This window comes from Molossus molossus, unplaced genomic scaffold (assembly GCF_014108415.1).
Source record: "Molossus molossus isolate mMolMol1 unplaced genomic scaffold, mMolMol1.p scaffold_m16_p_19, whole genome shotgun sequence".
NCBI lineage: Eukaryota > Metazoa > Chordata > Mammalia > Chiroptera > Molossidae > Molossus > Molossus molossus.
In genome coordinates this window covers 55517024-55542712 of record NW_023425354.1, presented here as the reverse complement: position 1 = coordinate 55542712, position 25689 = coordinate 55517024, and the positions used below count along the sequence as shown (strand labels likewise).

The following is a 25689-nucleotide window of genomic DNA, read 5'->3' as shown; positions in this document are numbered from 1 at the left end:
GAAGGCTGAGCAAAGGTCGTGCAAGGAACACATTTTCCACCGTTTTCACCTTTTGCTAGCTTTTACCTTTACCCTTTAAAATGTTACTAACCCGCCCTGGCCAGTTTGGCTCAGCAGTTAGAGTGTCAGCCTGCAATCCAGAGAGACCGGGGTTCAGTTCCCGCTAAGAGCATATACCGCGGTTGCAGTTTGTCCCCGGCCCCTGTTGGGTCATGCAGGAGGCAACCACTTGATGTGTCCCTTTCACATCAATGTTTCTCTCTCTCTCTCTGTCTCTCTCTGTCTCTCTCTCTCTCCCACACACACACACTCTATCTGAACAAAAAATGGAAAAATGTCCTCGGGTGAGGATAAAACGAAAAGTTGCTAACCCTTTCAACTTCCACCTTTGTTTACAAACTCACTTCTTTCTACAGTCCTCTCCCTCCACCTGTGTGTGCCCTGCGTTAGCCACCATTTTGAAGTTCTCTGAGTATATACTATGCTTATTTTACTCTGTTTTTAAATTTTATTTTTCAATTACAGTTTACAGTCAATATTATTTTGTGTTAGTTTCAGGCGTACAGCATAGTGGTTAGACACTCATATACTTTACGGAGTGTTCCCATGATATTTCTAGTACCCACCTGACACCATACATAATTATTACAATATTATTGACTATATTTCCTATGCTGCACTTTACATCCCTGTGACTATTTTGTGGCTACGAATTTGCATTTTTTCCTTTCTTTTTTTAATCCTCACCTGAGGATGTTTTCCCATTTATCTTCAGATAGAGCGTGAGGCAGAAGGAGAAGAAGGGAGAGAGGAAAACATCGATGTGAGAGAGACACATTGATTGGTTGCCACCCACAAGGTACCAACTGGGGCTGGGGACAAACTGCAACCGAGGTATGTACCCTTGGCCTGAATCAGACCCAGGACTCTTTGGTCCGTGGCCAGGCCCAATTTTTATTTCTTAACCCCTTCACCTTTTTCACCTGAAATGACCAGAAGCTGTCTGCGTGATACACCTGTGGGGAAGGCCATTCCAGGTGGGGGAAGTAGCTAGTTTGGTGGGTTTGAGGCAGAGAGAGGGGCCGTGTGATTGAAATGGAAAGACAGAGGAGAGAATGAAAGACCTGAGAGGTGGGCAGAGGTTGCCATGGAGGAGTTTGGATTGCTTTTGTAGGACTCCATGGAAACCACTGGGGAGAAATGTTCAGGTTGGGGAGTGACTGATTACTGGTCCATGATTTGGAAAGGTCACTTGGCTGCTGGGCATATAAAACAAATTATACCGTAAGTTCCTCACTTACTGTCATTGATAGGATCCGTGACTTTAAGCGAATGATGTGTGTAATGAAATTAGTTTTAGGCTACGTGCTTTAAACAAGAGTTAAGTTCCTGGTGTCTCATCTACCTTACAGTGAAACAATGTTGAGCAAATATGGCAACATTCGAGGACCTGCAGTGTGGAGACAGAGGGCAAGCGGGAGGCCAGTTCAGAGGTCACAGTGTGTCCTGTAGACACCAGGCAGCATGGTGTCCGGTCAGGTGGGTCTTGGGGCCAGCTGCCGCAGCCAGTCCTGGCTTCACCACAGGGCTGCGTGGCTGTGAGCAGGGCACTGAGCCTCTCTTTGCCTCAATTTTACCTTCTGTAAGAGGGGCTAAAAGTAGCCCTTAACTCATAGGTTTTTCGGGAAGGCTCAATGAGTTAAAACGTGTAAAACACTGTGAGCTATTATTACTATTAGTAGTAGTAGTGGTAATAGTAGTAGTAGTTGTTGTCATCAGAGGAGAATGTAGAGAAAATGATGGATTCAAGATACTGTATTTCTATGGGGCTTGAGTTGATATGGCTTGATGATAAATTGGATGTTGAGGATGAAGAAAAGTGGGAAAAGACCCCTATTTCTTTTGGCATATGGTTTGTTAGCTGTGCTGTTTAATAAAAGGTGGAAAACGAGGCACTGTAAACATCCAAGGAGAATTGTCCCGCAGGAGATGTGCTATATAAGCCTGGAGCTCATGGCTGGAGACACACATGTGGGAGTCGTGGCACAGTGATGGGGTCACCCTGAAAGTGTGCACATGGGGAAGAGATGGGTGCCTGGCCTGTCTCTGAAGGTAGAGCAGAGGAGCAGGGTCTAGCAGAGAGTCTGAAAGAGCAGGCAGTGAGGTGGTGAAACCAGGAGGAAGCGGGGGATGATGGAGCCCAAAGAAGGGCATTTTGAGAGCTGCCCATGGGTCAGACAAGCGCAGAAGAAGTACAAAGTAGAGACTTGAGTTTGGCGGCATGGAAGACATTTGCTGAATGGACAAATGAAATTTTACTTCATCGGTTGGTACTTTTATTTAAAATCAACTCAGAAGGTCTGGCTGTATACTTTCTTTGATGTCCATTAAGAATTAGGTGAGGGGGCAACACTCTTCGCAAAGTAGACTTCAAAGGAAGCCGTGGTGCGCAAGGTAACAGAGACCCACTTGTTCGATTGCTCGTGGCCGGAGCAATGGCTCCGCCTCTTCTTCAAAATAAAGTTTTAGAAACCACCAGTGAAGGGTGACCAAAGTGAAAAAGTGCTTCTGAAAGTGGGATCAGAGTTTCCAGTGACACCATCGTTTGGCACAGCTGTTTTGAATCTAGGAGCATATTAACGTGCCATTTCTACAGCTTTCCTGAAGCAAACTTTCAGCTTTTCTCTGTTGTTCAGTGAGGACAGCTCCAGGTTAGATTCAGTGGTTCTTAAACGTTTCCTCAAACTTGTGTGCGTGCTGGCATCGCTGAGAGGGTTTGTTAAAAGGCAGGTCTCTGGGCTCTGCCCCAGAGTTTCTGATTTAGGCCAGGGTGAGACCAGAGCAAATACTTTTCTATCAAGCTACCAGGTGATGCTGCTGCTGCTGCTGGTCCAGAGACCACCCTGAGGACCCCCTGTCTACACCCTACTCTCTCTGAGAGGAGGGAAGGTGTCCCTCTGGCTCACCTGCTTCTTAGGAAGCACTTAATAAATGTGCAAAAAATGAGTGAATTAAACGCACTTCTGTGGACTCCTGAGGGCCCAGGTGTGGTGTGAGCGCTGAGAACCAGAGGCAGGCTGGCCCTGGATGTACTGCTGCCCTTGCTCCTGGGCAGTCCCACCTGGAGGACGCTGCTTAGAGCTTCCTGTGGCAGAGGAGCCATCTCTGGACCCTGCATTGGCCTGGAACCCTTCCTAACTCGCAGGGTTTGTTTTTGTTTACATTCTGATGGTCAGAATCCTTTCAAAATGCATTTGTGGGTGGGGTTACAGCAGACCTCAGGCAGAGGAACACCATGACACAAAAGATTTAATGGCTAGCGTTTATTTTCCTGGCACCCGTTATGCAGGCCCCCAGTAAAACAAGTGCTACTCTCTGCTCTCCAGGGCCCAAGGAAACGGGGCGGGGACCTGGCTCAGGGCTTCGAGAGATGGAATTAGTTAGGCCTCCGTCAAGGCGCCGCGAGTGCTGGGGGCCACAGCCCGTGGAGCACACACGTCTTCTGGTGGAGGCCCTGCGCCCTCCCTGCACAGACAGAGCCTCTTTCTTCCTCAAGGAAAAGTGCCTCTTTCACAGGCTCCCACAAGCAAAGGAAATGGAAAGTCCCAGAGCGTCCTGAGCCCCGCTCTGCTCCATCAGGGAACTTTGCCTCCAGCTTTTCCCGAGTCCAGGGACAGTGCTAGACCTTTGCACGCAGGCTGGGTCTGGGGCAACCGCGAGTTTTGTAGCTGGAGGCCAAGGGAAGCACAACCCTCAAGGGGAGAAGCCCGATGTGCTGACCTCCCACCCGGACCCCGTCTCAGCCAGAAACCAGCTCGGGAGCCCCTCTGGCCCCTGGAGGCTGAAGCCCCAGGCAGAGCGCTGGGACCAGGGTTCCACTGAGAAGCTGCTGATCTCAACCCTGCTGGCTCCACATTCCTGGATGATGAGGAGGGATTCCAGTGTTTACTTTGAACAATGTTTTCCTGTGTCTGAACTGACGGGGTGTTAAATTCTTCCAGATTTCTGGCTCCACATTGCAGTTGCAACAGGACAGACATGGGTTTATGGCAGTTGGCAAGGAGTGGAAGCAGAGTCCAACTGGGCACCTTCTGTGTCTGGAATTTCCACGCAGTGGATGGAAAGACTTCGAGCCTGGCTCTGTGGGCTCCGTGCCCAGAAGGGGTTGTTGTGGTCTCCGCTCAGAACTCTGACTGCGCCTTTCCTATTTCCCACCCTAGAGAGTAAAAGTTAGCTTTTCTCTTTTGAAATGAGGCAAGGAGGGAGAAAACCAGCCAAGTCCTGAAGGTCGGGCCTTGCAGTGTTTTCTCTGTCAGTATAAACCCAGAAGCTGAGCTCACAAGGAATTCATGTGGTGGGGTACCGGAAACGGGCGTGCATTCCGGGTTCCGGGGCCTGCTGTGCTAGGGGGGTACCAGGAGGTCAGAGCTGGATGGGAGATGAGAGAGTTTCTAGCCAGGAGGGAATAAGCACAGGGAGGCCCAGTGACCCGAGGGATAGAATGTTGGGCTGGAAGACCTGTCCCCGCACAGCTGGTTAGAACTCTCAGAAGTGTGCTGGTTGGGACTGTGGTAACCTATAACTATTACTATGACTTATTGCTGAGCAAGATGACCAGTGACAACAGCCCACAGGAGACACTCTTTTCTGTGTTGATACATCAATGGCTTGAGAGACATAGAGAACTTCAGAAACCAATGGATTTATTGAAAAGATAAAGGTGCTCCTCTTTTCTCCTATGTATAATAAACAGGTTCTTCATCCTTGCGTTCTGGGGTGATGAACTCAGGGGACACCCTCATAGGACCCAGGATAACTTGTACTCTGTGGAGTCTTCGGTGAAGTTCCAGCCTCTGGGCAGGTGCTGTTCTGCCTCCTTTTTAAAAACTATCTTCAACCAAGGATATGTTTCTATTAATTTTAGAGATAAAGGAAAGGGGAGAGAGAGAGAAAGAGAGAGAGAGAGAAAGAGAGAGAGAGAGAGAGAGAGAGAGAGAGAAACATTGATGTGGGAGAGAAATCTACTCCTGAACCCCTTTTCTGGTGTGTGTGTACACGTGTGTGTGTGCACAAGCAGGAGAGGAAGATGGGTGGCCATCCTTCTGACTTCAGGACCTAGGTGGCATCCATACAGTCTGTATACGGTGGAGTTGGATAAAATAGTTCCTTGATAGAAGTTGTCATTCTGATTTGTCTGCTTTCACAAAGCCATTTTGACACCAGGGACACTTTTACTTGGTTTTAAAAAGAAATCACTACAATTTCAGCTTTCTATACCCCTTGAGTAATGTGCAAAGCAAGCACCCTAGTACCCTCTATGAGCCCCCTTCACACTTTGTCCACTCCCTTCCTCCAGTCCTGACCCCTCTGGCGGAATCAGGCGATCTGTTGTCTCCAAATGGCCTTTTCAAAATTGACTGTTAGACAACGACTTCATTTTTAAAAAATATTTTATAACTATTAATTCTTTATTTACATATGTTCTCTTCAAGTAGCGGCTATATTGTTCTCTAGCGATGGAAGCGGCATGAAAGGAGTAGTTACTCAGTGAAATGGCTCCCCCTGCTGGCAGAGTACAAAGCCCGCCTTTGTTCAGTCTCCTGGGCAGGAGATCCCTCTGAACTGGTAAGGCCTTGTGTCGGTTATCTCTTGCTGTGTAACAAATTACATCCAAACTTAGTTCCTTAAAGCAAACATTTGTTCCAGTTTCTGTGCCAGGAATCTGGCTGTGACTTGCTGCGTGCCTCTGTCTGTAGGTCTCTGCACAAGGGACAGTCGTGGTTCTGGCTGGGGCTGTGGTCCTGTGTGGAGGCTCAGCTGCAGGCAGATCCACCTCCACGCTCACTTAATTATTGGCAAGATCAAGTTCCTCACAGCCTATTAAACCAGGGGCCTAGTTCCTGGCTGGCTGTTGGCTGGAAACCTCCCTCAGGTCTTTGACATGTGGGCTTCTCCACAGGGCAGCTCATCAAATAGCAGCTGGCTTCCCGCAGAATGAAAGAGATGGGGTGGGGAGAGAGAGAGGGAGTGTGCAAGAGGGAAACCACACATTTTTTTATGCAAATCTCAGAAGTAACTTCCTGTCACTTTTACCATGTTCTGTTTGTTAGAAGTGAGCTGCTAGGTGTTACTCATACTCAAGGAAAGGGGTTTCACAAGAATGTGAAAACCAGGAGGTAGGACCCATGGGGACCTGTGGGAGGCTGCCTCCCTCAGGCATCATGGGCCCACCGGCTGCTGAGTGTGTGCAACCTGTGGGCTCTGCTGCCCAGCGCGCTGACCAGCCAGTGGCTTGACAGGCGGAGGAAAATGAGTTCCGTGTTCGCACTTGGGAACTTTGTTGATAGCATTCTGAAGACTTCTCAGAAAAAATCACAACCTAGGTATGTGCCCTGAACGGAACCAAACCCACAACCTTTTGATGCACAAAACAATGCTCCAGCCAACTGCACCTCCAGCCAGAGCAGGCATAAAGTACTTTTATCTGAATTAATCCAATCATTATAACATCTATTGAGGCAGAATGTTTCTCATCCTGTATACAAAGAAACGGAGGTTCAGAAATATTAAGTAACTTGCTCAAGATTAGACATAAAAAGGTGAAGCTGGATTTCAAAAGCAACTCTGCAGACTAAACCCTGTGCTCCACCCTACACCCCCTGTAACACTGCTTGCATACCTAAGTCTCCAGATTATTCCCAGTAGGAATTTGGCCAGACTTCTTGGCCCAGTTTCACTCATTAAGTCATTTTACACCAGGCTTCAGTGACCTGAGAAGAGAAATAGAACTCAGCTGGGACAGGGGCTGTCAAAGCTGGAGACTGCACAGAAGACACAGCCGCTGAGTCTGGAGAGTTTGTGTGAGTGTGTGTGTGTGTGTGTGCGTGCACATGTCCATGCACACTGAGTGTGTGGTTCATGGACTCTTGCTCATACCAGGGAATAATCATATGACCACTCAAGGCGATGTGTGTACATGTGCACATGAATACATGTGTCTACAACTGAACACAGATGCCTCAGACATGCACAAGGTCAAGAATGCTCTCCAGAGGGTCTCCTTCTGGTGAGCAGAGGGTAGAAGTTGTATAGACAGGGCTGTTGGGATCTGAAAAGTGGGGCAGATGACGTGAGGTGGGTGAGATGTGGGGACAGCCGGGTGGCGGTATTTCTGTTACAGGGTCCCCTGAACCCACCTGTGACCTCCTGCTGTTCCAATCTCTTTCCTGATCATTTGTGAGATGCATTTTGTTACTAATTCCTCCAGCTGGAAAATTGGACCATGATGTTTTAGCCTGTGGACAACATCACAGTCCTGCACATTAATGTTGATAACAGTTCAGCCAATGGGCTCTTACCACATGCCTAGGCCCCGTGCTCGATGCTTTATGTGAATCATCCCACCACAAAAATCCTTACAGCAGCGTGGATAGTTCCTATCATTGCCCCTATTTTACAGATGGGGACAATAAGACTTAGGAAGTTTAAGCATCTCATTTCCGCTCACAGAGCTAAGAAGCAGTTGTCCTGTCCTGAACACATGCTCTTAATTTTATGCTACACTTTACTCCAAACCACTGTGTTGGGTTTTTTGTTTTGTTTTGTTTTGCAGCTTTTTCTTATTAGGAACTTTGGCTAGTTCTCTTACTAGTTGCCCTCTTCAGATACTGAAATACATATGTGATAATATCGCAGGAACACAGCAGGCGCAGCAGGGAGAGGGCTGGTTCTCTGCAAGGCCGCTGAGGTGGACCCAAAGGCCCGGCCCTGCGAGGGAGAGGGACCCGCACACTCCGTGCACAGCCGCTCACGGACCGACAAGCATCCGACGCATCTCTCCACTGTGCCAACGAGACACATTACCACCCTTGTTGTTTAACTGGGTTTCTGACTCAACAAAACTCCTTTTGTCAGAACTTCAAAATTCCCTGGCATGTTACCCACACATATTTTCTATGTGGTTAACAGTTATGTTTCATTGTATACTACTTGTGTATATTTGTGCCTAGAAAGATTCATCTGAAACTAGTAACTAAATCTCTCTCCTCCATTTCGAAAGACCTCTTCCTTGACCTCGGGGAACTGATCATTGCTGTTTTCTCTTTTAACCACAGGCAGCAGCTTCCTATATAGTCAACTGTCCATTCCCCCCAAACTGCCCATGACAGTTACATGATATTTTGCCAGTTTGCCTTCCTCATTCTGTTCCTCAGGAACCTGGTGAGATGAGCTTCTCCAGCGACCCACAGGAGCCTACAGACAGTAGTGAGCACAGGAGGGCGTCAGAACCAGGTGAGTCAGCCTGGCCTTGGGTTTAGACCATGGTCAGTCCTCAGAGTAGACAACTTGTGGGCTAAGGGCGGACTGGAACTTAATTATCTTACTCGGAGCCTTAAGAAACACAGTGTGAGGAGAGAGAGAGAGAGAGAGAGAGAGAGAGAGAGAGAGAGAGAGAAATCAAGCCAGTAACACAATGGGGTGGATGGTCCTAAATAGACCAGGCAGAGCGGGCTTACGCACAAGCCAACCTAGAGGGCTGGCTGGTCTCCCAAGAAGAGTGTCATAGGAGCAGCTCTGGACGGAGACATGAAGGGACTGGATGGAGAGCAGGGGCCACACGTCTAAATTTACAGCCACTCTGAGGGAAGAACACAGGTGTTTGGGAAGAGGCAGGTACACCCACTGACCACAAGCAGAAGCTGCTCCCCACGCTGCCTGGGGGTGTGATCTGGCCATGTCTGACGGCAGTGGAACACACACTGGACAGTGGGAATGGAAATGGAGGTTCAGGGGAAAAGTGGAGTTTGAACTAGGTACGTTTAGGCCCCAGGGACTTTTCGTATCAGACAGGTGGCCCGTCACCTACGATGAAGCCTGAATCCTGGACTGCTCTGGCTCCGAGTCACTCTTCTGGGCACTTCACGTGCAGCCTCAGTGAATCGCTCAGTCTTACAATAATCTTACAAGGGAACCCTAGTTTGGCTCCGTGGTTAGAGTGTCGGCCTGCGGTCCAGAGAGACCCGGGTTCGGTTCCCACTAAGGGCACGTACCTCGGTTGCAGTTTGTCCCCGGCCCTGGTTGGATTGTGCAGGTAGCAACCACTCGATGTGACCCTTTCACATCGATGTTTCTCTCTCTCTCCCACTCTATCTGAACAAAAAGTGGAAAAATGTCCTCGGGTGAGGATAAATAATAGTAATAATAATAATAATAATCTTACAAGGGAGGTGTGCCATTCCCATGTTACAGATGGGGACAGTGAAAGCCGAGAGAGAGAGAGAGACAAGTGTAGGAGCTGAACCCTGGCCATTCCATTAGTTATCTGTATGCATCATGTTTATTAGGATAATGCCCAGAATGCCCGCCTTCTGCCAGTTGACCTCATCACTGGTGGCTACTGTCAAGCCGGCTAGCCTGCGGTTCCTCTGTGTCCTGAACACGTGTGTGGCTGCCTGATGTTCGGATTCCCAGCAGTCCTTGGCCACCCCAGGGGAAGTTGCTGTCACGATGGAAGTAATATCTGTTCACCTAACAGATCTGATCCAAGGGCCTGAGGACACAGCAGTAAAAGAGATCAATGAGATCCCTATTCTCAGGGAACTTACCTTCTAGTTGGTTAAAAGAAAATAAATAAGTGAGAAAAATTATAAGAAATACCAGTCAGGAATAGTGCTGTGCCAACAGGAGTGTTGGCAGCAGAATGATTTGATGTGATTTATGTTTAAATGATCGCCCTGGGTCTTCTGAGGAAAAGGAATCGAAAGGGAAAAGAGTAGTGACTGGCGGCTACTTCCAGCAGCCACAAAAGTCCTCATTGAAGGTTTACGTTTGGGCTTATAGGAAGGAGGGGCCTGCTGGAGGAGGACCCTAACCTGGTGTGAGAGATGAGAAAGGCCAATGGCTGGCACCGGAGTGGAGGGAGTTGCGCCAGCTCAGGCTCTGAGGACAGGGAGGACCTGGTCTCGGAGAGTCCCATAGGCCGCGGCGAGGCGTGTGTGCTGTCTTACATAGAGCAGGAGTGTTGGCGGCAGAATGGTTTGATGCGATTTATGTTTAAGTTATCACCCCGGGTCTTCTGAGGAGAAGGATTTGAAGGGGGAAAGAGTAGAAGCAAGGAGACACCTGGCAGGTGTTTGGTGGTCCAGTGAGCAGATGTCTTGGATAAGGATGAAGATGTAGAGAAGCTAAATGATGACAGAGGGTGGTGGGGGACAATGAGGACTGGCTCTCCCAGTGAGGAGCAAGAGGGATCAAAGACATCTTGAATTTTTGAATTAGGCACTGTGCGGAGTGATGGTTTGTCTCTCTCTGAGATGGAAAAGACCGGAGGGGAACATATCAGGGAGTAAGGTTAGGGGTTCTGTTCAAACCATGAAAAGTGTCACATCTTGCCAGGTACTACACAGATGAAGGTGTGTGGATGGTGCTTGGATATGGAAGTTCAGACTGTGGGGAAGGGGTAAAGCTAGAATTAAGGTTTGGCAAAGAGATGAGAGGTAAATGCCACAGGAGTGACTGACGCCACCCTGGGGACAGGTGGAGATGAAAATTTAAAGAAAGAAGAAGGGAGCCCAGAGACCATCGGTGGTGAGTGACATGGGAGGGACACAGGTGTGTGTGGTGTCGCGGATGCCAAGTAGAAATGGGTTTGAAGAACACGAGAGGGTCAGCTGCATCCGGGGCCATTGCATCTTGGCAGGTAGGAGGGGAGGGGCCTGAGGTACCGCGGAGAGACCTGTGATAAGAATAGGGACGCTTCCTCCGTCAGAGGGGGGGGGGGGAGACTTACGAAAGCAGTTGGAAGGTGCGGTGGTGGGAAGAGATAAGGGAGTTCCTGACGGATTCTCGAATTTTTTCCCCAAGTTGGTTGAGGCAGGGACATCAATTGAGAGGGAGGGGGAGAAGGAGGTAATGAGGTGATTTAAAACAGTTGTTTGGGGTGTGGGAAAGTGAAAAAACTTGGAAAAGGGGGTTAGTAGGGTCGGCTAGTCATGTCGACTGACCGAGAGGAGCAAGAGTGTGGAACGTGGAACAAAGGGATTCGGCAGCTGACAGCCCGAGTGAGACCTTGAGTGATGCTGGATGGGCTACTGAACATCCCTGTGGGCCTCGGTTTCCTTTCTCGTAAAATGGAGATAATATGGCATCTAACGCATGGGGTTTTGGTCCAGATGAAATTAATACAGATGAGGTGTTTAGACTGTACCCAGTAGAGTACACAGCACAGAGACCAGCCAGTATCATTCGGAGTGAGTGTGTCTGCTCAGGTGCACTGTCCCCGCGGGTTCAGCTGCTGAGGTGGCCCGCTCAGGGCAGGCCAGCACCTGGGTTCCAGTAGTACCGGGGCTTGGTCATGCAAGTACGGTAGAGGCAAGGGTTTGGGGGTAAAGGTCGTTTCCCAGAAATTATAAGGAGGCACCATGGAATTTCAACAGGATAAAGCAGAAAGCGAGGGCGCGGAGGGGGCTGAGAGAGGAAGGTAGAATGAGTGGGCTGAGACAGGATTACTAGATTGGGAGCTGCTTTCGGTGGTGAGCTGAGCTGCAGGGGCAGAGGCGGTGTGACGGGAGCTCGCCGCTGGGACTGTGCTGTGGTGTGGCCTCGGTAATGACAAGAAGAACGGACTGACTGCAGCGGTGTGGCAGACATTCCGAGGAAGACAGACGTGTGGTGCTATGTTATCCCCATTTGAATGGAGGTGAAGAGGTCAAGGAAGGTCGGGCTAGGGATTTGTATGTATTATTTAGGACATGATGAAGGAACCACCAACGGTGGTCGGAGTAAAAGTGCAAAGGAAGCCAGTGTCCAGGAGGTAAAGTTGTCAGCGACTGAAGGACAGAGCCCAGGGGCCAGAAGCTGGTAGCAACCAGGTGGATGTGGGGTAGTCTGATGGCATGAGCTTCAAAGAAGCAGGGAGGAAAATGGTTTGCAAATGGCAGTGGGGAGGATGGGGGACGAGTGTCCACCTCCTGGTCCCGAGACCTGTAGGCTCTGTGGGGACAAACAGCACTCCCCTGAGAGACCTGTAAGGAACCTGGCTCCTGGCAGGAGGTCTCAGGGAGGGGTGGAGGTGGAGGTGTCTCCAAGCTGCAGCTTCTCACCCTCAGCTGTTCACATTTGAACACAGTTTACAGTCTGCTCAACACTGAGCAAATCCCACACTTTTTGTTCGCTGACAATTTCCTCAACATAATGTGGTAAATGCTACTTATCAGAGGGTCACTTTGTCTTCCTTTGAGAGCACAGGAAGAACAGATTCTTCCTGAGGGAGGGTGAGGAGAGGTTCCCTGAGCGGCCGAGCCGCGCGCTGGGTGCGGAGGACATGCAGTCCCTCAGAAGCGGGAGTGGGAAGAGAATTCAGGACAAAGGCCAAGAAGTAAAAGCTCAAGAGCTTGGCGTGTGTGGGGGGTGATGGGGTGCTCGGTCACTGGGGTGCTGAGTGTGTGTGTGTGTGTGTGTGTGTGTGTGTGTGTAGGGAGAGAGTTGTGGTGATAGGAGCCAAGCTTGGGAGTCTCTTCTAGGGCTGCATTTGGTTGGAAGGGTCTTGCTAAGGACGTGCATTTATTGTACAGGCAATAGGGAGTAAGTACGTTTTGAACAGAAGTGTGACGGGATCGTATTTTTTCTCGGTTGGTTTTCTCTGCTTAGAATGTCGTGCCTGGTGGTGTGCTTGGCACAGCATAAACATTCAGTAAGTAGTTGTTGAATAAATGGATAAATGTATTTATAAACAATAATTCTTGAGTAGCCATGTGGAGGATAATCGAGGGGGAAAGGGAATGGAGAGGCTGGAAGGCCTGTGTGGGGAATGGACCCTGAACTCAGGGTACAGGAGGCAAGGAGGAGTCAAGTTCTGCTCTGAGGTCAGGACGGATGGTGACGTCATTGCCAGAAGCAGGGCCTGAGGGAGAGGAGACTGTGGAAGTACAGGGTGGCGAACAGTACTGAGCTTCCTTTCTAACAGACTTCGGTTGGATGAAAAGGCAGCACTTGTTTAATAAGCAGTTGGAAAGAAGAATCTCTTAGAAGAGAGATGGTTGCTAGGGATACACTTTGGGTAATTTATCAAGGTCCCAGGGCTATTGAAGACACAGCTTTTGGGAAGTGATTCAGTTTGGGAAGTGACTCAAAGGAAATCAATTATCAGAAGATTGCTGAGTGAACAGGAACAAAAGGGACCACTTTCATCAAGTCATCTAGTCAATGAAACGCCCTTTTACTCACTCACTTCTCAGAGAACAGGTGCTGGCATTCCTGAGTCCTCGGCACCCTGTCCTTGCACGGTGCTGGGTGCTGGAGGAAACATGCAGACTTTAGAAGGACCTTCTCCACACTCTCTAGCTTTCTCAGTAGAAAATATGGGACACGATATGACAATTTCTTGTTGGCTCAGGGACCTTATTCAGAGCACCGATGGTGTTTTAGGGACAACACTGCTGGAAAGGCTTCACTAGAGGTGGAGGCTGGGGTGGGGACTTGAGATCAGCGGCCCCATCACTAAGTGGCTCATGCTCTCTGTGCTGTTTTAGGAAATTGGTTTGCTCTTCATGGTTTTCCAGTTCCTCAAGTGTCACACAGTTGGCTGGATTATTTTGCATCTCCTGTTTGGAGAGTGTTGGTGGGTGACCTTCACTTCGCTCCTACAGTGTGAGCTCTAGGTACCACACCTTGAAGTTCAGAGAGTATTTTTCATTGATCCCATTGCTATTTCTTTGCTAGTGCATACAATTTTCACAAAGCATCCAGGTGTGCAGGATACTTTGCGGGGCTGGGGGAGGGGCAATTTTCCTGTGCGTGGCTGGTGTTGGCCACAGGGAGCTGATTCTTTTTCACTCCTTCCCTGATGCTTCTATGACTAGCGGCAGAGGGCTTTGCTCCAGCTCTCCTGCCTGAAGTCTGCCCCAGGCTGCAGCTGGCACTCGCAGACTCCATGTCGGTCTCCCGTCTCATCTCTACGGGCTGTGCTCCAGCGAATGGCAGCCTTGGAGCTGGTTGGAACCCTAGAGACCATTGTAGCAAATGTCCTTACTGCTGTTTGTCCGTGAAGGCAGGGGAACATGGAGGACACCACTTGCCTGTCAGGGCGGAAGCGGTAGTGGCTTTGTCAATATTGAATTTGGGGGGAGACTAGCAACCATGAACAGCCAACATTTTCCAAGCACCTTGCTCTACAGAGGTTTATAAAAACAGGAAGAGTGAATTTTCATTTTAAAAGACACAACTGATTACTTACAGAGGCTAAAATTAGAAACATCATAAAATTCCCAAATGGAGACATGATTAATGCTGGTTCTTCAGTTGATAGATTACTAAGCAGACTCTAAAATGATTCTGAAAAATCTTTGAGAACGTAAGAATATACAGTATAATGTTAGAGCAAAAATGATGGATCCAAAAGGGTATGTGCATTTTGTGACCACAACCATGTAAGAACTGGGTGGGAACAGACAAGTGATGACTGTGTTGTGGTTAAGGGGATTATACGATTAAAGTATAACATTTCCCAAGCTTTCTATAATGCTGATGGATTATCTCAATTATGAGAACACACACAAAAAATACAGTAAAGCCCAACTGGCCATCATTGACGTGACACACACGAATTGCTCTTCTAGGAAAGAGGATTGGTTCCAGCTCCTCCCGATGACCCATCAGTGAGTATGGGGCTGGCCACTCATGGGGAGGAGGCTTGGACTCTGCTCATTGCGTAGGGTTGTCTGTGAAGTACTGAAGTTAACCTCCTTTGCCCTGGCTTCCGTTTAACTGTGCTGAGTACCATCTCCAGAGCTGTCCCTGCTTTGCTTCATCCCCACATGTTGCATTTTCCTTTTGTTTAATTTCCACTTTGCAAGTTGTTTTAGGACTAAAGTTACTGCTGAGTATGAATAAAGAGATTCAGAGTATGAATAAAGAGATTCACCTTCTCTTCCTGAACCTGTTTCTTGACATCCCTCCCCACTCGAGCTGTTAGGAAGCTTATGGTCTGTCTCTTCATGGGTGAGCTCCCTGAACCAAGGCTCTGACTCCTGCTCTGTGTCCTCAGCACCAGCTGCCGTGTCTGGTGCATGGAAACACTCCACACCATCTGCAGAGTGACTGATTTTTAGGAGACGGTTTATTTTTTAGGAGACTCTTAATTTTTAGGACACAATTTATTGGGATTGTGGTTTGACTCAGGAGAAGTCATCTCCAGCCACTGGGAATTTTGATTTAATCATAATTTGAGGTTATCTGTTAACCAAGAATTGAGTGCAATGTGTGATACACAGATTTTCTCACACCTGGACATGCACTGGGATAACTATGATACTGAAGACATGCTGTCAGTCGGCTGATGAAATCATCAAATCCTACAGAAGGCAGCCACTTTAGTTCTTTGCTTCTTGGCGAAATCTCGAGTGTAAACCAGTTTCTTCAAAGCAGACGCTGTCCTGAGTGGCAGTGCTTGGGGCACCTTAAGGAGGGGGTGGCCTGGCCCCTTGCTTGAGGCAAGTCTTGGGAAACGCCTGTCTGTCTCCCCCATGCTCCTCTAGGTCCGTAATGACGGCATTGTTCCCGTGGGGCAGGACTTCCCTTTCCTGACTGATTAGACTCAGGCCGCACATTTTCACGGTCTCATGGCTCAGGAGCCAGCTGTCAGGCAGACGGTCTCTGAGCACATGTTGCCTGAAGCCTTTCATGCTCCGTTTCCTGAATGTGAGATTGCAGGGCTATTTATTTTATTTTCTTTATTGATTTTAGAGAGAGAGGAAGGGAGAGGGAGAGAGAGATAGAAACATCGATGAGAGAGAACATCGATTGGCCGCCTCCTGCATGCCCCCCACTGGGGATTTGGCCCACAGCCCGGGCGTGTGCCCTGACCGGGAATCGAACTGGCGACCTCTTGCTGCATGGGTCCACGCTCAACCACGGAGCCACACCGGACGGGCTGCAGGCCTATTTCTTGCTGCCTGTTTCTCTAAATCTTTCCTACTTGTCTGGCTAGTGGTGTAAAATATCTACCTCAAACTGTCCACAGAAGGAAAGGCTGAGGGGCTCTCCTCTGATTATGCCTGTTTGGCTTGTTCTGAAATTTTCATTTTAAAATTTGAAACTTGACCTATAGGTAATATGACCACATATACTTTGTGCCTAATGGGTTTTCGTAGTACATCTTAAAATGGGAATTTTTGTATTTATGATTTAATATTCCCTGAATCAATATAAAATAAAATTCACGGTTATACCTGAGAGGTAGACATTGCCCAGTGCTTTCTGCTGTAGCGGATTTGTAAAGCATTTATTCAGCCGACTCAATATTTCAGTTGAGATGCAGAAAACATAGCATTTGGAGACAGCCCATATGACCTGCACACTGGAAGAAAAACGTGAGCCTGAGCAGAGAAGGACTTCCCTCAGGATATGGAACATTGAGGCTGGCAGTGACGCACCGGCTGCCCATCATGCTCTCTGTCCTTCAAGATTTAGCACAAGCACCTTCTCTTCCTGAACCTGTTTCTTGACATCCCTCCCCACTCGAGCTGTTAGGAAGCTTATGGTCTGTCTCTTCATGGGTCTGTGAGCTCCCTGAACCAAGGCTCTGACTCCTGCTCTGTGTCCTCAGCACCAGCTGCCGTGTCTGGTGCATGGAAACACTCCACACCATCTGCAGAGTGACTGATCTGACTTGTTTTAACCTGTGTACAGGGATGTCTCTCCTTTTTTTCTGATGACAAAGATGACATGGATTACTCTTGTTTGAGTTGTCGTTGGTATGGGAAACAAACCTGCTTTGTGGACCCTTGACACTGAGAAGCGTAGACCCCAAAGCAAGAGGTGAGTGTGGAGAATCCATAATGTGTTTTGGGTGGGCACAGCACCTCGCCAATATAGATGTATTGAATGCATGTATGAGTGGGTGAATGCATTGATGCTGCATGGCCACAGATACCCGAACTCTGCTTCCACTGTTGTGTCTCTCAAGGTGTACACATAATTCTTAGAGGAAATACAGAGAGTACAGAAGCATTACCAACAAGTGGGGATCCCCCTCCCGCCTACCATAAGTGGTGAATTGACGCCAGATCTCTATATGAAGATGGGCACCTCTGACTCGACTCCCACTTCCCTACCCCAGACGTGATTAGAGATCATTGCTTTTTCCCAGAAAGAGGCAGAGTCCATATTAGAATATGCTCACAACTACCAAAGCTGCCTTTCATGTGCAACTTGATTTTTCACAGAGTGCAATAATGGGCTTGTTTCTCCTCTCCTAGGAGTGTGTGTGTGTGTGTGTGTGTGTTTGGAGAGGGACAGTGATGAGGAAGAAAAGGGGACCAGCTTACAGAGGGGCCAGAGAACTCCTTTTCTTTCCTGAAAGACCAATGAAAGACCAACTTTCCCTCCCCACCCACTTCCCCTCTGTCTTATCAGCTTTAAGATTCCCAGTGCTCCCAGCATCAGTGTTGCTAAAGGCCCATCAAACCATTACCTTGTGCGCACCCCCATGAGCCCATCAGGTAGAGGTGGGGCTATAGCAAGTTTCCATCGCTTCAGTGGGACGGGGTAAAGAGGTGGAAGGAACCATGATCAGCTGGGGCTAACAGGGAGTCTGTGGTGTGCACTGTATTTTCCCAGGTCTGAAATGCAGGGGGTCAGAGCATACGCTGGGCCTGTGAGATGGGGGCCACTCGGGATGGAGAGCACGACGTAGAACACACACTGTGGCCCTGCATCAGGCTGGTTCCTGCTCAGGAGCAGTTCTCCGCGTCCTAGAGAAAAGCCGAGACACTTCGGGCCTAAGTGGCAGCTTCCTCTTCAGCCAAAAATAAACAAGGAGCAGCCAGAGGGCAGACAAGGAAACGGGCAGGGGAGGAAATGAGAGGCTGAGGAGCTAAGATGTCAGGGTGAAACGAAACTGCATCAGTTTCCTGTCTCAGATCACGTGGTTGCTCTTCTGGGGCAAGACAAGACTCTTAGGTGTGGCCGAGGGGAAGAGTGAGAGCTGAGGCAGCAGGACCAGTGGCCCGCAGACTGGCGCAGGGAAGAGGGGAAAAGGCTGGACAAAGGGACGTAAGTCTAGTTTCCAGTGGAGCATTAGGCCCTCGTGTTGGAGTGCTCTGGGTGTGAACACCGTCCTGGGACCAGCCGCTGAGACCGATTTCAGGGCAAGTGAGCCGCTGAAGGCCCAGCTCTACCTTGAGCAAGTTCACCCTCCCATCCTCTACGTCACAACATTTCCTAATGCTCACTCTTCCAAAACAAGGGCTGCAGGAGGATTTCAGAATCCACAAGAGTGTTTTCCTGGTGACTGGTTCGTGAGACGCCCTACCCGATGACTAGTGAATGAACAGCTGGTGAATGATTCCCTGGTCAATGCGATGACAGTTGCTTCACTGTAATCTGCTGTAAATCGATGTGCCTTTGGAGATGACAGAACGAGTCAACACAGTACTGGCTCTGAGAAGTCCTGCACCAAAGGAATTTATTTAACATGTCATTTTTCGACTTACCTGGCTGAGGACAGGCCGGCTGAATGTCTAGTCCACAACATCATACACTATGTTAACAGTGCCCCTGCATCACACAGTTAATGTGGCCATATAGGGTGATCCTTGCCATGGACCGTTTTCCCCTTTAAGGAACACCTGTTAGCATCTGGAGAGATCCTTGCGTTCTGTGGGACACGGTTTAGGAAACAGGGTTAAGGTGATGTCTCGCCGATCGTGAAATTGCAGGTGGCGCTACATTCACAGTATTTCTGGGGCTAGAGGTCTGAGTGGGGTCGACTTGTGCCAGCGCATTCATCCATCAGGCCTGCTTGGAACCCACAAAATCCTTTTGCAAGATGGTTTCCTGAGATAAGGATGCAGCTGTGGCCACAGACAGAGGGTGAGATTAGCTTTGCTGAGAGTCATTCACAGCCACAGTTTTCTTCGCTCAGTGCCCTGGCGTTTTGATCTAAATCAATTCCGGAATAGGCGGGTGGTGGTGGGAATGCTCCATGGCCCTTTAAATGTTTAAGGGTCACCGATGTGCAGGACTGAGTGCATGTGATAAAGAATTCCTGGAGGGAAATGTGGCTCAAACCGCCAAGGACTGGATTGGTCTCCTGCACACGCTTCCCAGCTCTGAATCGGCTAGTGTCCTATAAATCTTCAACGTTTTTGGTTCAGATTCTCAAACAGCAGTTCCCGAGTTTTGCTGTGCATTAGAATCCAGCTTTTAACTCTGATGCCTGTGCTGCGTCCCATCCCAACGAAACCACAGTGCTGTGGGTGGGAGTCAGGCATCTGAAATTGTAAACCGCCCCAGTAATTCCAATGCGCCGCAGAGCTGAGGGGTCGCCGGTTTGGAAGCACTTTCCCTTCCGGGCATTGCATTGCCACAGACAGGCCTCCTTGGGCAGAGCAGGGTCCACCCCGTCCTCATCTTGGTCCATAACAGCAGCCCCAGGAAGTTAAGGATCGTGATCAAGGCCACACATTGTGTCAGGTTTCAGGCAAGTGTCACTCCATTGAATTTATTTAGGTCAAACCCAGTGTATCAAGATAGATTCTGGAGATGGTGGGATAAGAGATTGGGGGAGGGGTCGCTGGGATTAAAACCCCAGTGGACTGAACATGGGTCTTTGTGTCTGAAGGAGAAACGAGGAAACCCGTCAGTGCCGCCTGCCCTGCCTGTCAATGCTGTTTCTGTCTGTGGATGCGGGTTTGCATGTCATTTAGAGAGACAAAGCGGAGCCTTTGTGCCAGAGATGAGGGACATTATCAAAGCCCACAGCTGGTCTTCAGACTGAATGTCAACTATTTGTCTCCTCTCACTTTGCAACAAACAAGTCCTCCCCATGAGTCTGGGGCTGTCTCAAGCGTTCACGCCTTCGGTTTTCTAGTTTCCTCGTTCCTGCATCAGCAGCTATGAGAAAAACCTGCCATTTTCTGGAACTGCGCTATCAGCCAGAGGGCTGGTGTCGGGTCCTGTGATGTGTGGGGTAGGGTTTTGAGAAGATAGTAGCTTATACAATTGCAGGCCCATGTTGAAACAATTTGCTCATAACTGGACTCCTTTGAGGCTTCAGAGTTTATTAACTAGAAACTTAGAGGCAAGGATAAAAGGAATTATCCCAAATTCCCCAAATACCACCAACTCAAAACAGTTTTTCACCACCTGGCGTCATTGAGTCGCCCTATGGTACATATGGGGTGAAGTACGAGCGCACCGTAGGTAGACGGGTGGGCTGAGAGACGCTGGGTGATGCGCTCTGTGTTACTGGGAACTTGGGACATGACCTGAAATTCTGATAGTCTATGGTAGGTGTTAGAAGAAATAAGATACTTCTTTTTTTCCCCTAATATTATGTAAGACTCTCAAGGTTAGAGGATGATTTCAGCATTATTTCTTCCCTAGCCTCCAAACAAGGACGCCGGGAATTCTCCTTAGAATGTATTTTCATGAAAGATTGCCACTAAGATAAGAGTTGTGATCTAGAAAGCCTGGATCAGAGTTGGTTTGACAAAAGCTAGCTTGTTTTTTTTGTGTTCTTTTTTTTTTTTTTTTTGGTACGTGCACCTAGCGGGAACCGAACCTGGGACTCTCTGGTCCATGGGCCAACACTCCAAACGCTGAGCCAAACTGGCCAGGGCTAGCTTGTTTTTTAAAGATTATGAATGAATCTCTAGGATGCCATCTTTTGTTAGGTGTGTTATAATAAAATACTTAATTTGTGAATCATTTACTTTATAAATATAGTGGGATTTAAGGCTGTTCCTGTCTACAGCACACTGACCTGTATTCCACAAAGCTTCCTTGACTAGAAGGAAAAAGGGGTGGAGGACCTGGGAATCGCTTACTTCAGGGGAGTGTTTCACATGTGAGCAAGTCTGCTGAAGAAAAGATTTGGAATCATTTTACAGCCTAACCTGGAGCTACTCCGAGGATGTTCCCCAGACCAGCTGAATGACTGGGGCAAGGTAGTTAGAAATGCAAATTCTCAGACCCACAGAGCAGAGTTGATGAATCAGACCACTGGCTGATGAATCAGAACCACTGGTGGGACCCAGCCCTCCGCACTGTAATTCTAGAGCTCACCAAAGTTTGAGAAGCGTTTTCCTAGAGTGATCAGTGTGATCTCCTGACCAACATCTGCACCTCCTGGGAACATGTTGCAAACCACCGAGACCCTCTCACCAGGCATGGGCAGGTGGTAACAGAAAGGCTCCAGAGCACTTTTTTTTTTTATCCTCCCCCGAGGACATTTTTCCATTTTTTAATCAGGTAGAGTGGGAGGGAGAGAGAGGAAGAGAGAGAGAGAGAGAAACATCGATGTGAAAGGGACACATCAAATGGCTGCCACCCGCACGACCAACCAGGGTCAGGGACAAACTGCAACCAAGGTACGTGCCCTTAGTGGGAACTGAACCCGGGTCTCTCTGGACCGCAGGCCGACACTCTAACCGCTGAGCCAAACCGACCAGGGCTCCAGAGCACTTTTAAATGTTCAAAGGCCACAGCGATGGCCAAACTGAACGTATCAAATAAGGAACTCTTGGATAGGAATTCTCTGGACCAAACTGGGAAGACCTCCTGGACCTGTTTCCCAGCACTTGGTAATTGATAAACCTTACAATGCTCAGCGGCTCCCTCCCCCACCTTTGGTTAGAGCACTGGCCGCTGCTGAACCCCCAGCCCGGGAGGCGGGGCCCAGACACCCGTGTTGTAAGAAGCCCCACAGGTGGATGTACCCTCCCGGTTCGAGTCAGGAGCTACAGTGCCCATCAAATTGCCCACTGCATGGCCCTGCAGAGATTAAGACTTCCCCGCATCAGCCTATGTGTGGGGCCCCTGAAGCTGACTCCTGGCGGCTGCGCATCTCTGTCAGTTCCAGGCTAAGGGGTGCAGCCTGGAGGGGCCCCTGGGTCCACGTGCAGTAACATGGCCACACTCAGACCCAGGGAGAGAAGATGACATGGTTGTGAAGTGGAGACCTTTCTTTCTCCACTTTTTCCGTGGTCCAACCTCCACACGACCGAGAAAGCTCAGAGACCAGAGAGCAGAAGGCCTGAGACCGCCGCTCACAGGCACTGGGCTCGCGAGCCTGCCTCCTGCTCCAGGGGAGGCGCGTCCTCTCGGGCATCCGGCCTCACGCAGAGACCTTCTGCTTGGGATCCCGGGATGGCTGCTAACCGCTTTCTTCTCTGGTTGCTTTGGGGTGGCTCCAGCTAATGAGTATATTTTCTCAAAGGTATTTGGACCCACCATGTGAAGAGGTCTCTGACACTGAACAAGGGGACTGATCCCGGAAAGATGAAGATTGATAAAGGTGGGGCTTGGGGCCTTTACAGGGAATTTCTGCTGTGGGGCTGGCGAAAGTCTGAGGAGCTGAGCGGGGGCGGGGGGGGGCAGCTCCTGTGGGGCTGCGAGGGAGAATACAGCATGAACGGGAGATGAAGGAGGGCTGCTGCTCATTGTGTCCCAGGGGGTGTTAGTTTACCTCTGCCAGGCGTAAGCATGTGCCCTAACCTCCTAGATCTGTGAATTCTGCACTTGCGCTGAGGAGACAGCCACAAACAGCCCAGTAGGTGCCTGGATGCTTTGATGCACATTTTCTAGAGAGGGGAGATGTCACCCACCCTGCCTTCCTGAGACAGAATAACACTGGCAGGGACCCGGACCCTTTCACCACATGCTCTTTCCTGGCAGACCTGTCTCCAGAGGAGCTCCAGCTCCTGAGCACGCACCAGGCAGCCTGGGAGTCCCTGCTTCTCCTCTTACTGTCCCTGAATTCGTGTTTGTCACTAAATTCAGGTTGGAGGTAGCAAGAGGAACCTTTTAGCTCTGCTGCCTCTCAAACTCCTATTGGAATGACCAAAAAGTAAATGCAAAATTGAGGGAAGTGTGTGCTACTCGAGATAACGGAGTGTCAAAGCTGCATGGGAGAATTTAAGGCATTTTCTGCGACAGAATCAAATTGCAAAGGGAAGAGGGAAGGACCGGCCTGCCCATGACTCAATATCTACACAGAATCAGGCTGCTTGGTGAACTAATGGGTAGACTTTCTAGTAAAACCCCCCACTCCCCAATCACCCAGAACATCTGGCCAGCAGCTACAGTACAAACGTATGAATGTTTGAGCCCCTTAGACTTGAGTTCAGACCTGCTCTTTGCTAGGTGTGCGATCTAGTCAGCCTTAGTCTCATCCACTGTTAAATGGGGGTAATACTCACTCTAAGGTATAACAAGGATTGAGTAAAACAGTGCAGGCAGCCCTGACTGGCTTGGCTAAGCAGCTGGAGCATTGGCCTGTGGACCAAAGAGTCGCAGGTTCAATTCTGGTCAAGGGCATGTACTCAGTTGTGGTTCGGTCCCCAGCCCTGGTCGGGGTCATGTGGGAGGCAGCCAAGCAATGTGTCTCTCTCACATCGATATTTCTCTCTCCCTCCCACTCTGTGTATAGAAATGTAACAATATCCTTGGGTGATGATTAAAAAAAAAATTAGTGCAAGTAAGGAGTCATAGTCAGAATGTCCATGGTTACCATTTATTGATTACTGTATGCCAGGTACTGTGTGTGCTATTACTTTCCATAAATGCTTTCCTTTAATCAACAAGAAAGCTCTGTTCAGTTGAATCTTATTCTGATCACCATTTTCCACATGAGGCAATGAAGGCTTATGAACGTTGAGACACGTGCTCAGGGTTCACAGCTGTCAAGGGGAGAAGGAATTTGAACTCAAGCTGTCCAAGTGCAAAGCTCATATGCTCAAATCCTAATCTATACTGTTCCAAACCCTTCAAATGTATTTCTTTTTCTAATCCTTACAATAACCTTATGGTAACCATTTTTATTGGTGAAAAATAGCAGTTCAGAGCCAAGAGATGTTATATAAAGATCTGAAACCAAGTCTGTGTGACTCTAAGTTCTCTACTCTTTACTCTCATGCTGTCTTTTAATTAATATACTCTATGGAATGTCATTCTGTTTCCCAATTTTGTATTATATTTTATTCCCCCCTGAACAGAGGTGTGGGATGGCTATTATGCATGATTGAGAAAGATTAAAAATATAGTTCCAACACCCTCTGCTTCTTTTTCAAAAAAAAATTTTTTCTTTATTGATTTTAGAGAGAGGGAGGGAGGGAGAGATAGAAATATCAGTGAGAGAGAACACTGATTGGCCGCCTCCAGCATGCCACCCATGGGGATCAGGCCCACAACCTGGGCCTGTGTCCTGACCAGGAATCGAATTGACGACCTCTTGGTGTGTGGGTTAATGCTCAACTACTGAGCCACACTGGCCGGGCAACCACTTTTTTTGTGTGTGTGTGGTACGTGCCCCTAGCGGAAACCGAACCCGGGACTCTCTGGTCTGCAGGCCGACGCTCAACCACTGAGCCAATCTAGCCAGGGCTGAGCAACCCTCACTTTTTGAAGAATTGCATTACTACTGTCTGTGAGAGCCTCTAAACTGCCCAATTTCCCTTTGTTTGCAGAACTCACAGCAAACATCGGGCTTCCTCTGGAACTGCTTCCGAAGCATGAGCCTTGGCCAGCCTATGTGACATACACCTCCCTGATGGTGGAGCGACTCGTCGAGAAGAGCAAAGCCAGAGAACGGGAGTGCATGCAAGCTCTCGAGGAAAGCCGGCGGAACCTGGATCAGGACAAGACTTCCGGCATCGTCCAGCTGAGAAGGAAAAAATTATCTAAGACCTCTGGCAGGATGGCGCTCAAGGACACGAATTCAGAGACCGTGCTATCCCTGTGGAGCGCTTTCTCGACAAGTCCCACCAACGGCCCAGAAACCATACACATTCATACAGACTCCCGAGGAAGTCCCACTGCAAACTATAACAAGATCATCTTCTCTCGAAAACCTTTGATGAGGATGCTTCCATACAGCTCACTTCTGGCCAGCAAGGAAAAACATTTCAATGTTTAGCAAGGAGTCCCTGCGACCGTCCCCCAAGGCTGTACAGAGATTAAGCTTCACTTGCCGCAAATGTCACTATGTCCTTGAAGGCTGAACTTGCTCCTGCTCGTGCAGAGGTTGGCTGAGATCAGCCAGATCAGAATGTGAGCCTTGGCGGGTGGGCACCCCCACTCCAGATGCATTCAGATCGGGCTGGGAAGCCCCAAGTTCCAGTTCCCACTTAGATGCTTCGGACCTAACCGTGGGTAAATTAGTCTGAGTCCAGACAACAGGCAGATGGCACACCAGTTATATTATTAGAGAATTTAATATAAAGATTGATTAACTAGGTAACTGAAAATGCAAGAAGAGGAAAAAAAGTTATCCATGGAGGTGGTGCCTACAGGGAACAGTTATCAACTTTGAGGCTGGGGTGTGGGGAACAAAGGGAAGATATGGGATAACCTAAAAGTGAGCCAGCTGGAGAAGGGGCATGTGGGCTGATTCTCAGGTGTCTGAGGGAGGGAGAGGGTGTGCTTCTTAACTGGGGGTCTCCGAGCTCAGAGGACAGTCCCTGTGGGGATGGTACCCCTGCCTCTGAGGAGGGGTGCTGTTTTGGCTGAGGTTGATTCTGTGAGTGTTAGGAAAACCAAAAACTGACCTCAAATGCTTCCGGAATGAAGTCACACTACCTAAGTGAACAAGAAGCATTGCTGGGGGAAACAGACAGGGACAGGAAGCCCACAGAGATCAACAGGAAGTAAACCAAGAAACGAGTTCCTTTTCTCCTCCAGCCTCGTGGG

The 25689-nt window shown here is 49.0% G+C and overlaps 1 protein-coding gene across 1 annotated transcript; it reads left to right on the top strand.

Moving 5' to 3' along the window:
• The first annotated feature begins 8238 nt into the window (after positions 1-8238).
• On the top strand, positions 8239-24916 carry CDRT4 (CMT1A duplicated region transcript 4). Its single transcript, XM_036269968.1, has 3 exons — positions 8239-8292; positions 22220-22297; positions 24468-24916. The coding sequence occupies exons 2-3, from the start codon at positions 22282-22284 to the stop codon at positions 24914-24916; spliced, it is 465 nt and encodes a 154-aa protein (XP_036125861.1). The 5' UTR covers positions 8239-8292; positions 22220-22281.
• The last annotated feature ends 773 nt before the right edge of the window (positions 24917-25689 follow it).